The sequence below is a fragment of the Pleurodeles waltl genome, chromosome 5 (assembly GCF_031143425.1).
Source record: "Pleurodeles waltl isolate 20211129_DDA chromosome 5, aPleWal1.hap1.20221129, whole genome shotgun sequence".
NCBI classification, from domain to species: Eukaryota; Metazoa; Chordata; class Amphibia; order Caudata; family Salamandridae; genus Pleurodeles; species Pleurodeles waltl.
In genome coordinates this window covers 363,343,212-363,357,382 of record NC_090444.1, presented here as the reverse complement: position 1 = coordinate 363,357,382, position 14,171 = coordinate 363,343,212, and the positions used below count along the sequence as shown (strand labels likewise).

The 14,171-nt window shown below is 42.7% G+C and overlaps 1 protein-coding gene across 1 annotated transcript in view; it reads left to right on the top strand.

The window, feature by feature from the left end:
• The window catches only part of ISM1 (isthmin 1), a 159,044-nt gene that overhangs the window by 111,423 nt on the left and 33,450 nt on the right, over window positions 1-14,171 (top strand). Inside the window, exon 3 of the mRNA XM_069234109.1 lies at window positions 9,161-9,416. Within this exon, the coding sequence (XP_069090210.1) occupies window positions 9,161-9,416 (256 nt within the window). The remainder of the gene's footprint in view (window positions 1-9,160; window positions 9,417-14,171) is intronic.

Genomic DNA, 14,171 nt, shown 5'->3' with positions numbered 1-14,171 from the left:
GATTCCTATGGCTTAAGATTCATTTCCACTTTTAAAAAGTGATATCCTTACTTCTGTATGTTGGATTTTTGTTGTTTTGGTCTTGTTTAATTTAAATAAATATTGGCTATTTTTCTAAACTAATGTGGGGTCCTTTTGTAGTGTCTTCACAGTGTTACTGTGTGTGTTTGTGTGTACAAATACTTTACACATTGCCTCTGAGATAAGCCTGACTGCTCATGCCAAAGCTACCAAGAGGGTGAGCAGGGGTTATCTTAGCAGTGTGGCTCACTTGCCCTGACTAGAGTGAGGGTCCCTACTTGGACACAGTGCAAACCACTGCCAACTAGAGACCCCCATTTCTAACAATTATTTTTGTGCTATAAGCATTTATAGAGGTGTCAGTGTGGGATTTAATGGGTTAACACATTTGTATACCTCTGGCATTTAGAACAAAATACTAATTTGTGATTTGGGAATTTAAATAAATATCTGGTTTGGATGAGAGAGCTTTTTCGTCTCTTGTCCCTTTCATATCCACTGAACCAGAGTTGATACTGTAGATCCAAGAGTTCTGATTGGCTGCCCTGGTAGCAAATAGTCCCTTGCTGCTGCCCTTATAGGATTAGGGGCACAATCCTTGTATCCTGCAAAAAAGGGCCTATAAGGAGCAAAGGTAGGCACAGCCTGACTCCCAAGCCACAGACTGGGTTGCTCAAAGACCCTCTTTAGGTTAAATATTTTTTTTAAATGGTAAAAATAGTTTTAAGATGCGAAAGACTTATTTCTGACTCACAAATCCCCGACACCTAAAATGGCAGTTTGGGACCCCAGTTTCTATCTCTGGACTATGATCCCAGATCGCTATCTTAGGTGTCAGAGACTTGTGAGTGAGAAATCTGACTCTCGATCCTCATGCAAGCTTCAGGGCATAAAGGCTGCACCATATTCACAAATTGTATTGATTATTCATGAATCCTATTTAGGATTTGCGAATGTGAAAAACATTTAAAAAGAGAGGCCTGACCAAAGCCCAGACCCTGTAGGCCAACCTTTGGGCATCGGCAACAAGGCCCTTTGCCCAGCCCCCCTGAATATGGCCAAAGGCTGTGGGCAGCATCGTTTGGCCAACCACAATGGGTGCCCCACCTCTGCACAGCAAAAGGCATCACGCAGGGGTTGAATATCTGTGGTAGGTTGGGCACAGGACCTGGCCACGGAGCAGTCCTTGCTCCTCTGTAGACTTAATTTTAATTTGCACCATTTGTCCACACATTGTCCTCTCTGCTCATAACCAAAAATGTGGAAATCCTGAATGCCACAGCTGCTGAAGCACATTTACAAGTCCAGTTTTTGTTAGGCAGATGCTTGTGGTGTGATCTGAGAAGACATCCAGTAGCTTTGCCAACACTGCGCTTTGGAAGAAGACTTGCCTGCAGGTGTCTGGCGTGCAGTGGTTTATGTTCACAAAAGATCCCACATTAACTTAGATCATTTTAGTAGCTGTCAAATAAAATGTTAAACTGGAGGTGTGGATGCATTGACATGATTGGACTAATTTTATTTGTCTTTATCCAGACATTTTTTTGTTTAATGCTATTGATCAAGTCTGAGCAGTTTTACATTCTCGTTATGCAATCCACAGTACTCGGTCTTTAAAGACGCTGTCTGCAGTCCTGACCTTTTTTCCCATCAAAGCATTGACTTTAAGTGTATTAGTCTAATTAGTTCAGTGGAACCAAAACGATACTACAACATCCAGAATGCGACTGTCTAGAAATATAAGATGCAAACATGGGCCAAGATGAGTGATTCGCGAGAGTCAGTCCAGTTGCCCATGGGAAACATCTTTCCTTAGGTAACGAGAAGTATTGCCCTGCATTTTCTACTTTGCCTTGTTGTGAATTATGTGTGTTACAAGTCATACAGATCAGTTTGAAACAAAAGTGTGGATGTTAACTAGGGGTTGCTAGGGATAGCTACTGCCACCCCTAGTTTGTCGTTTTGGTACCCGTGGCACCCCTGGCACTGCCGCCTCTACACTTGTCAAGAGGGTCTTCGAGACAGAGGAAGAAACAAAGGATTGAGGGCTCCAGGACCCTAGTTCACTTTTTGTGGTTTGCCCTCTTCACCTTCAGTGGCAAATAGGAGGCCGTTATAGGGGCAAGAGGAGCTGACAGGGTTACAAACTCAATGATATCATCAGAGGTCAAAGGGTGTCTGAATTCCTCTTATCTTCGCTGGCATTTTTGTCTACTGACTTTCATGAACTAAACCCGGTATGTAAAAGCGCTTCCCATGCAGTGCTTCAGTATCTACGTCATTTACGCCTCTGCAGAGAGGGGGGTATAGGCACTTGGCGAACACTGCATTTCAAGGTAATTGTTTCTAGCAGATGTTGTGAGTCTGATCCATGCACGAGCCAGACACATCTGCACAACACATGCTTACCGAGCGTGATCAGTGCCAAGTCCCTAAGCTGTGAATAGGAATTTAAGCTTGTCTAACAAGACCCTTCATACAGTGAGACACTTTTAAGAAAGCCGAATCCCTGGAAGTCGGGGGTTAGGAAGTAAGTCTACAGGGAGCACAGAGGGGCTAACAAATGCCAATCACTGGCAAGTTTGGCTACAGTATGCTTCTTGGAGTACCAGTTTGTTGTAAAGGTCTGTGAATTATGATGTGAAGGCCAGTTTTATTCTCTGGACCTGTTTAACTGATTTGCTGTAGATTGTTTTTCTGTGTGCGTTTGGGCTGCTTATTCGGTTATACCTTTTTTAATATGTGCGTAGACATTTTATGAAGTTTGGTATACATTTCACTGTTACTATAAGGCTTGTAATGCACATTTCCATATGTCCCAATTTACTCTGCTTTTTTTCTATAGGGCATGCAATGGAACAAAACCAACTACATAAATGCTTTCATGTCTCATTTGTAATTAAGAAGATGTGATAAAACAAAGAAAGGGTTAGTCACCTAACTTTGCTTGAGTCATACATCAAGCAATGTGTAATGTAGAACAGTTACTGGTTGGGGCTCAACACGTCACCATGGGCTTTACCCAGAACCATCTGAGCAACATATGATAGTACTGGTCCTACCTGTATTCCTTGCTCGCCCCCTCATTACTAAACACACTAACATGGTGGACTAGAAGAACAAGATCTAACTTCAGGAAGTATAGATATCCTCTGACTTTTCCAGACCTCAACATGTTAGCAGTGTAGGGTGTAAATCTGTGTACACCACCCATCTCACACGTTCACAACTGCAGTTTAGGGTGCTTGGCTGATAAAGCCAGCTGACCACTGAATCTCATAGATAACACTCAAAAACAGCCCCGCATAAACGTATCCTCTTTATGCAAACTCATCATGATGACTCTCAAATACTGCCTCCTGATTAAAAGATGAGTTCACAGCTGAAGCTGCCATTATATCCTTTTTTCCTCGGTTTCTCTGGGCTTGGGTTCTCTGGGTATTTGCATAGTACTTGCGAGGCCCAAAAGGCTCCCTAAGTGGTTAGATTGATTGTATTAACTAAATGGCAGAGGAAAAAGTGCCTCTTTCCCCTCTCCCCTTCTCTTTTGCCTCTGCATGTTTCTTGGGATGAAGGGCCAGTGATGTGGTGGTTGTGTTCAGCAGCTGCTGTGTTAGTATAAGCTTCTACTGCAGACACAGCAGGTGCCTCACGTGTTGGGCATTCCTTGCTCTCTCCTGGTGTCCGTGTAGAGAGCAGCAACATGAGAGAGTAAACTCAGGGATATGTGCCTGGGACACCTGTAGATCAAGTGCTTTTCAAAGTTTGAGAGTTGAGATGAAGAAGGAGCTCAGGGAGGCAGGACACAGGTATTTTTTGTGGCGGGGACATTATTATCAGGAAGCCCGGGAAGGAAGTAATGTTAATTTTTTATTTTATTTTATTTATTGTTATTTATTGTTTAGAGGAGTAGGAGTAGGATCCTCATGGACATAATGAAGAAGTGTGGCAGAAATCCAGGTATAGCTTTAGGTTTGAGGGAGAGGGGAGGGCTCGTGAGGGAGGCAGCTGAGGATGGTAGATAATATTGTTGGGATTTAGTGTTATGCCTGGACCCTCAACTCCCAACATACATACCCTATGCACCACTGGCCTGTGTTAACAGTATGATGTCTAGGAGAAAACGTCCCATAACTTTGTAGTTGCCGTCAGCATTCATAACCAACTGTTGTCCACCCTAGGATAGCAAGAGTGTCCAAGGCAAACAGCTTAGCTGTATTTCTCTTGCATACTCCTCTAATTCTTCAGTAAAATGTATTGTTGAGGTTTCCTTTTCTGTGTGGTACCTTTTTTTAAATTGTAATAGGTAGTTGCCTCTGTAGTATGCAGTAAAAGTGAGGCAGTAACGTCTATGCATATATAGAAACAATACGTAACAAGGAGCTGTGTAGCATGGTCTTCTAATATTGCCATTAAGATGTTCTGGAGATGCAATAAATTATGAGGCAGAATGCAGAGAGGTTTGTAAATGTCACTAGAAACCCAAGATAGCAACTTAGGACCATAATACAGGTGTTGTGTGTTTTGTTTATATTACATGGCATTTTTTCATAAATTTTGCTGTTTTCATTGAAAGGTGATTGCTAAAGTTGTATTATGTAGAATGTGTTCATGTGATTTGTTGTGCAAAAACTAAAATGTAGAATGAAGAGCAGTATTTTATTGAACAAATTACCACAAATAACTGTCTGCTACAATGTGTTGGTCCTGACACACAGCAAGGAAGTGTAGCTTGTACTAAGAATGCCTTCCTTGTTTAAGGACAAAAGCCCTCACCCACCCAGTAGGTGGCATGATTCATCATTGGGCCCGTCCTGGCACCTATCCAATGGAGTGAGGTTCAAGCCACTACCTATCCATGTATTGGGTAGCCTATGGGGGCATAAATTATAGATGCTTTGCTATGCCACCCATCCGGTCTGTTCTGGTGTGCGGGGAATATGCAGAGGGGGAATAATGTATGAGAGTTAAAACTATCTATGAGGTGGAGTAGAGAGATCTGATTACATCTCCCAGTGGTGTATTAACGTGAAGTGGGGGATAAATCTACCCACAACTGGAGGTCAACATGTTTCCGCCTAAACAACACTCTGAGGAGGTGTCTGTGGCCTTTATCAGGACTGAAGATATATAATACCCGCATCAGGTATGTTAGAAATGGGGTCTCTAGTTGGGGATGGTTTGCACCCTGTCCAAGTTGGGACCCTCACTCTAGTCAGGGTAAGGGAGTCATGCAGCTAAGATAACCCCTGCTCACCCCTTGGTAGCTTGACACGGGCAGTCTGGCTTATCTCAGAGTCAATGTGTAAAGTATTTGTACACATGCAGAGTAACACAGTGAAAGCACCACAAAAGCACTCCACACCTGTTTAGAAAAACAGCCAATATTTTTCTGAATAAAACAAGACCAAAACTACAAAAATCCAACATACACAGGCAAATGTTCAAATTTTTAAAGGTTAAATCTCTGTAAAGCGCTTAGAAATACAGTAGCTCCAACTGAGGCTATCACGACGTTTTGGCGGAGTCGTTCCCAACAGTCTGACACCACACATGAGGGAGTGCGGGATGGTCATAGAGTTGCACAGACCCGAGGTACAGTACCTTTAGAAAACGAGGAAACAAAGATGTTGCATGGAGTTGGGGAATTGAGACGTCGCTGGAGCTGGTGCGGCGTCGGTTCTTGACTGCTTCCAGGGAGATGAGGCGTCAGTTCCTTACTGCTAGGTGGGGGAGGTGAGGCATCAGTTCCTTACGGTTGCGGGGGGAGGTGATGGGGCGTCAGTGGTGGTTGCTTACCATCCTGCTGGGTTGATGAATACAGCAGGTCAAGACGCAAGGTGTTGACTTCCCGGTTTCACAATGACACCATGGGGCCACTGGTGCTGCAGCAGAGTCAGGTTTCATGGGCGTCAGTGACACAGCACTCAGGTCTCATGCTGTGGCCGGACTTCGGAGGCACTACGGCGGCGTCAGGCCTGCTTTGCAGGTCACGGTCATTGCACTTTGTGAGGACCACAGCTCCAGTGCAGGCAGCAGCACGTAGGTGGACAGCTGCACCGGTTCCGAAGTTGCTCTGGAGTCGATGTACTTGATTTCTTTTTGGTTGCACCAGAAGTCACTCCCAAGGGCCCAGGAACTGGATTTGGCACCACTTGGCAAGTCGGGACTCTCAGCCAGAGAACCCAGTTGCTGGCAGATTAAGTCTTTGATGTCCCAGAGACTTCTTAAAAGGAGACATGCTCAGTCCAAGCCCTTGGAGAACCTTTGGAAGCAGGATGTAGAAAGAAAAGCGCAGTCCTTTCACTCCCAGGACAGAAGCAGCAGGCCAGCACAGCACAGCAAAGCAAAAGGCAGAGTGGCAGTCTTCCTGGCAGAATGTCCTCAGTCCAGAAGGATTCTAACTTTGTGGGGTCAGAGGTACAGTGCTTATACCCAGTTCTGCCTTTGAAGTAGGTAAACTTTAAAGGAAAGTCTTTGTAGTGCACAAGATCATGCCTCCAGGGGGTTGGAGACTGCTTTGTGTAAGGTCAGGCACAGCCCTATTCAGGTGCAGGTGTCAGCAGGTGTCAGCTCCTCCCACCACTCTAGCCTATGAAGACCCATCAGGATATGCAGAGCACACCTCAGCTCCATTTGTGTGACTGTCTAGAGTGAATTCACAAACAGCCCAACTGTCATCCTGACCCAGGCGTGTATTCCACAGCGAGGCAGAGGCACAAAATGGTTAAGCAAGAAAAAGCCCACTTTCTAAAAGTGGCATTTTCAAACTTACAATTTAAAAACCAACTTCACCAAAACACATATTTTTAAATTGTGAGTTCCAATACCCCAAACTCCACATCTCTATCTGCTCCCAATGGGAAATTACACGCAAAAGATATTTCAAGGCAATCCCCATGTTAACCTATGGAACAAATAGGCCTTGTGATAGTGAAAAACTAATTTAGCAGTATTCCACTATCAGGACATGTAAAACACACCAGTGCATGTCCTACCTTTTAAATACACTGGACCCTGTCCGTGGGCCTGCCGTGGGCCTACCTTAGAGGTGACTTACATGTAGTAAAAGGGAAGGTTTGGATCTGGCAAGTGGGTGATCTTGCGAGGTCGAAATGGCAGCTTAAAACTGCCCACACAGACACTGCAGTGGCAGATCTGAAACTTTTTTTTTACAGGGCTATTCATATGGGTGGCACAATCACTGCTGCAGGCCTACTAGTAGCATTTGATTCACAGGCCCTGGGCACACCTAGTTCACTTTACTAGGAACTTTCTAGTAAATCAAATATGCCAATCACTGATAAACCATTCACCAATACAATTTACTCAGGAAAGCACTTGCACTTTAGCACTGGTCAGCAGTGGAAAAGTGCCCAGAGTCCTAGAACCAGCAAAAGCTAAATGCAGCACAGAGGCAAAATGTTTGGGGATAACCCTGCAAAAAGGGCCATATGCAACAAGGTATATTTGAAAGATGACGGGAGGTTGCCTCAGTCTTGTGAGCTGTAGGTCTGTAATGAAAAACAATTGACTGATGTTGTCAATCATGTACTAATGAATTTAGTTAATGTGATGCAGGCTTAGTGCAGAACAATGCAGTGAAGTGACCAACTACGGGCACAGAACAGTGGAAAATAGTGGTACACGCTCATGCTCACGTATTTGACTCACCATTATAGTAAAATAGTTTTACTGCATCCTAAAGAGGCAGCTGGAAATCGCACACTCTTATGGAGTGCTTAAACAAAAAGAAGAAAGAGGTGCCTGAAACGGGAACAGTGGAAGGACAAAAGTAAAGCATTCATCCTACAAGGAAGGGATAAACACGAAAGCAGGAAGACAAGTTACGTGGTAAAGCATTTCCCCTAGAGAGAGGTTTCACTGCATTTATTTCTAAGAAGTTTCAGCAACCCTGTATAACACATGTCCTTTGGACGTTAGGAACCCGAGAAATACGAAATATCCTGTTGGACTATAATGTTTTACAATCCGCTACACAAAGAGGCCAGAATATAGACAAAACATGTTCTGTATGAAGTGATGTTAACATGCAGTAGATCATCAGGACATGATATTGCTTGCTGGATGGTCAGGTATCTCTAAATAATATATTACATGATATGGTGTGTTTCTAGGAATCGTTAAACAAATCGCCGTTTTTTTTAGCCTTTTCAAATAAAAAAACTCACATTTTGGACCTGATTTTCAAAGAGTAGTTGTGTTTGATTAATTATGCATACTTAAACAAGGAAATGTTTTATGACTCGCAAATATTTTTATCATGAGTAAGAATGTATGACTCCTATAACTTCATGAGTAAGTTGGGCTTACGCTTGGAGAGTAACATGACTTCTCCAAGAAAATGCCTTGTAAGTCTCACATGGTTATTCTGGTATAATTCATATCTAAGACAAAAGTAAAACGAATTTACTCAAAGAAAAATCCATGCCAAGTAGGCCTTTGGTCTAGTGCCATTTTCTTACACTGTTGGTTGATGGTCACTGGGCAGCAGTGACAGGTAAGGAATAGTTAACCACCTCTTTCCTATCTCTTAGCTCCCTTCGTTGTATCTTCACACATACACACACCCCTATTTAATTTGACTTGTCAAGTGAAGAAATACATTAACTTGCTTCCTGTACTTAACCGACGACCTCCTACTGTTCAAACCTCTCCTTATTCACTTCCAATCACTATTGTCATTGAATGTGTTACTTAACGCACTTGTCCCTTTTTTGTGTCTCTTCATTGGATGATTAGTAATGGGACCACAAAACTCGAGGTGTCTTAACTACCCACATACACCTTATTCTACCCTGCAAGCACTTGTGATTATTGTTTTGGCATTCTGAAAATCATAGTCCTACATAATGCTAATGGATGAGAGTATTTTCGAGTTGTGTTCATTCCTGCGTTTAACATTTTCGAGGGTTTTTGCTTTTCTAGTGCAAAAGATTTCCAAACACTGCCTAGCATTTCTCTAGATCTCCCAGAAGCATCCAGGATTAGTTCTCGGAGAGATCCAGTTTAATAGACTGTGGGTTTCAGGCTGTTGTAGGGCCTGCAGACGCGTGTGCGGAGACGTGTAGGCCTTTTTTTGCACTGCTCACCACCCTGCGCGCTTTGCATTCCTCAGGTTACCATTGAAGTTGTCGACAGCCATGACAGTGAACCAGAGAAGGATCTTCAGAGACCCAGCTGGCCGTTCCCATCACCCGACTGGAGGGACTGGTGGCAGAGGTCGTCTACTCTCACTCGCTTGAGTAGTGCAGACCAGGACTACAAGTATGACGGCACCACCGAAGATAGCAACTTCCTGAACCCTCTCAGTGGGTGGGATCGACGCGCACCCAGCCACCGCGCCTCGGAGTCCAGGGAGCCGCCAGAGTACGGTGAGTTCACATTCCAGACTTCTCATGGCCATCTTGGGATCATTAAACTGGTTTGGGGGGAAATGAAAATGATGAATCGGGAAAACGGCGCCAAATAAAACAGCATTTTGAACATGTGGCTTCATTTCAACGGAGAAAGTCTGCTCTTAAAAACTAATCTGCGCAAGAATACAAACCAGAGTTTCCAAACCATTCTCAAGTAATGGGAAGGCAATTTGAAGAAAAAAGAACAATATGATGCCTCGGTTATGAGTGGGTGCGTGGAGGCGGAGGAGGAAGGGGGCGATAAATAGCGGTGCACTTCCACATTTAGTTAGAAGCACATTTTTAGAAAGCAAACGTTGGGAAACTAAGATTGTAGCAGTCTTTGTATCCAGGGCGCATGTTTACAATGTTGAAAGCTGAAATACGGGCTTTCAAAATGATGGGTCTGAGCTATGGTTGTCATTGAACATATGTGGCCCGATCTTCGTATGTTTTCTATTTTTCTAGTATTTCACCCAGTGCAGTGCAGACAGTCGTCATTTTAAAGCTGCTTCGAGCGCCAAAAACTTTGTACTTTGACTCGCTGTCGTGATTGAAGTAAATTAATTATCCAATGTGATGCAGCAGGTTGATTTTTTTATACGAGGTTCTTCATTTTAGGAAAGATGTTTATGTGGAACCCCTTTACCGTCCAATATCTTAAACGTTCCCGGTATCCTTGCAATCAAATGCTAACATCCGCATGCATTATGCAAAGTGGACTCCGCGCTTTGGGTATCATTACTCTGGACAGGTGGGCTGTCCGACCCGTTATTAGTGCCAAGAGACAATATAGTTTAAGAGCACCCGGAAAGAGTTATTCTCATTATGATTAACTAACTGTGTGTCAAACATTTATGTACTGACTAACATAGTAGAATGTGTGTTACCGTTTAACACACAAAATACTTTTTTTTGTACTTTTTCTCTTCGCAGTAATCCTATTCCCCCCTTTTTAGAGGCTAATGGGCTCGACGGTGAGTTGTCTATGCATGACATCTGTATGGGTAGGTACACTTGTGGGCCCATTCAACTGCAAAGGGTGTTAAAGCAAGAGTGCAATGCTTTACGTCAGTGTCAGCTGATCATCAAGACAGTGATGGAAGATTTTAGTGTCCTTATCCTTATTGAAGCTAGGAGAAATTCGGTGGGCTGCTATTCTGTGATGCCAGATGTCCTTGCAGCAAACATAATTTTAGTATGTTACATGCGGTTTTAGCAGTCTGTGACAGAATCCGGCCTAACAGAAAGTCCATAACATGGGAACAGTTAGAGGCGGATGCGGGCTATAGTTGACATACTGCAATCCTGACACCAAATCATATAGCAAAATGCCTGGCAATGCACATACATGTGTTTTAATGAATCTAAGTTTGAAAAGTACCTCGTGACTCACCAAAAGGCCTACCTCAATAAATAAAATATTCTTCTCCAGTTCTTTACTAATCTTGTTTCGACTTCTCTCCATTTCTGTTTGTGTCATACATGATTATTTCATGGTACACTCTTTCAGTCATTTCTGTAATCGGAAAGTTTTCTTGGAACACAAGGTTAATCTTATATATTCGGGATATATTCAAGCTTGGAGTCTCGAGAGTGGTGCAAGCATAAATTTTGTAGCTAAAATTAAAAGCATTGCCCCTATTTCAAGGACATGGAAACAGCCATCTTGATTTTGTACTTTACCATTTTCCAAAATGATTGCAATGCCCGTTAGCGCAGAAGACATAATTACCTAAAGTTGCTAGCACATTTTGATGGCATTTATTTGCCATTATCCTGAATATTGCCATCCCTCATAAGACAAGACACGAAAGCATCGGTCCCTGCTAGTTCCATGTTCAGCTCGGTTAAGTTTTAGGACTGTGCATTTTCTTTTTATACTTTATTCATCCCCAGTTTCTAATTTCTGCCACCCCTGCTGTTGATAATTGAAAAGTAATTCATATTTTCCCTTCACTTGATGTAAACCCAGTGGGGAATTTGTCCTACAGTTTTCACTGAATATTTTGTAAATCTTTTACTGGAGAAGTCTAGTTTTTGAACAATTCCGGTGATCTGCTTGAGTTTGCGGAACTTTAACACATTGCCAGTTACCTGTAGTCCTTTGTGTTAACTTTTTCTTGTGCTTAAGTGGCTTTGGACTTGGTAGGAATGTCAAGCTGTATCCTTAAAACAATGCTGTGGATTTGGTGGAAGGTGTGCATTTGGTTGTCACATGAGGTTTACATTGCAGGTAGAAATCCATTGATCACCTTCTTCCAGCATAAATGCTTTTCCTTTTCATGCTCTGTTAAAACATTCAACATTGCAGGTTTTAAGCTGTTTGACTGAAGAGTGGAGGTACTCAGTTTCTCTCTTATGTAAGAGCTGCTGTAGTTGCTTGGCAGGAAAACAGGCAGCCATTGTCCAATAGCAGTTTATAGAGATATCCTTCCTGGAGTTCTTTTCAGACGCCATATGGCCGCTTTAGACCCATTGCAGACGTCAACCATTTGCTAAAGTAATCAATAGATGTAAATATGGAATGCAACTACTGAAACGTATTGGAGAGGTGCAATGGAATGTAGAACACTTTCTTCACCAGATATGTCTGCTCCTTGCATTCTCAACATGGTAGAGGTAAGCAAGCTAATAACGTGCCAGGATTATAACTTTTGAAAGTGTATAACTACAGGAGGCTGACAATGATGCTTTATGTTTGAAGGATCCTTCAGCTGAGTTAAAAAAAACTGTAATTCTCACCCAGTCCTTAACTCCCAGTAACCTTCAGCAAGAATATTCTTAAACGTTCCTTTGGTAAACATTATCTGAGACAATTGTTTGACACTATAGTTTTTATTAACATTTCTTATGACACATAAGATGACTCCCTCCCTTGATGTTGCTACTGGTCGAACATAACAGCTCTGCTATGACTTTATATAGTATTGTCTCTGGAGGCAACGTTGCTTGCTACAGTAAGTGTATATGTTGAACACATTTGGTTTGGTTTGCCCTGGTATTTTTTATATGTTGTGATGTCATTCTGTAGCTGCCCCCTCAAACGCCAACAGTCTCTCACTCGTTCTGCTCTATTACAATTGATCTCATGGACCTGCAGAAAGTTACAGCAAAGAAACTTTGCTTCAAAAACTGACCAACAACAGCTCCAGCCCCTTAGGAAATGCCCAATGGGATAAATGCCCTGTTTGGCCGCGAGCTGAATTTATAATTTTGTTATGCCTTTTCACATTCTGTCATTAGGTTACTGGCTTTGGGTATCAACCCAAGCTGATCTGTATGAGATAGATCCTCGAGTGGGGATAAGGGATTACAAATACTTGTAGCTATAGTCTATTTTGTGGGTACCTATGGGCTGATGGTGCATCCATTAACTGTAATCTTTTGCTGTAATCTGTTCTTGGAGAATGGCAATACAGACGTTACATTCATTACAAAAATAAAACAAACAACTATTTTATTCAAACCCTCTCCCAAGTTTACTTATTTTATAAACTATAAAAAAAATCTGCACCAGTTTCAACAACATCTTAAAATTAATACAAAATACCACATAAACGTGTCCGAATAGATTTGAAGAGTTGTGGGCATTTTAGCTTAATTACAAAATAAGCCCAATTCCTCCACTCATGCCTGCTTGCCATCCAACAGGATTCCATACTTGCTTTCAGTGTGTGAAATGTGATTCGGTACTAAAGTGTTTGTCCAGGCCTCATTTCGCCCCCAACCTGTGCAGCAAAGCAAACTTGATTACAACAGCCAGAGACTATATAATGACCCCGCACTTTAAAAAGACACACAAGAGAGCTTGTCCCCTAGTTAAGAATAAATCCTGCTGTCTCCAGTAAATGCACTAATTTAATAATTTTCCATGATTTTAAGTTGCACTGAGGCAGTGAACATAATATGACAGTCTGTCCAGGAGCGTAGCTGTCAGTAGTGCAGCAGGTGTAGTGGTACCAGAACCCAGAGGTGGGACAGACTGTCTGCACCCCATCATTGGCTGTTTTTTAGAAGCAAGACAAGGGACTGGGGTCTATGGCCTTGCTTGCATTATGGCCCACTGCACTCTTGCCACACACTGCATCTGTCCATATGAGCGCTACTGCACACTGCTGCCAGGACGCTGGGTTAAGAGACATGACAGCAGTGCTTTCTTTCATTCCTATTCATTCCTGTTATCTGCATTTAAACTCGTTCGACCAGATGTATTCAACCAAAGTGCAGCATTTTTACAGTTTGTGTAGGGGAGAGCAATTATAGCGAAAGTATGAACACTTTTTGAGCTTTACTAAATGTACCATTTATTTGATTTTATGGAGCCCGAACCAGGCCTCTTGGGTTGTCCGAGTGCTGATCATCAACGGGTGCAAGTTGAAAACGAATGTGTGTCATTGACGCCTTTACACACCTCAGGCCCACCCTATTCCTTTCCCTTTGCTTTGATCCTCTGTGAATATATTCAAGCATTATTCTTTTGACACTTGCACTGTTCATACAAACTTTGGGATTCATATCCTTTGGTCTAAGCAAGGTCTCCTGTTAGGGTCGCATACGTTCCTCAGAACCAGGGTAGATACTAACATGGAATCCCTATTCACACTACTGAAACCCTTCTTGCGTTACAAATCTGTTGGGCATCTACCCTTTGGCAAATCAAGGGTAGAGTTTTGTTGCCTCGTGGCTAGGTTCCAGCTATGTAAGTCGGATACATCCATCCATGTGAAG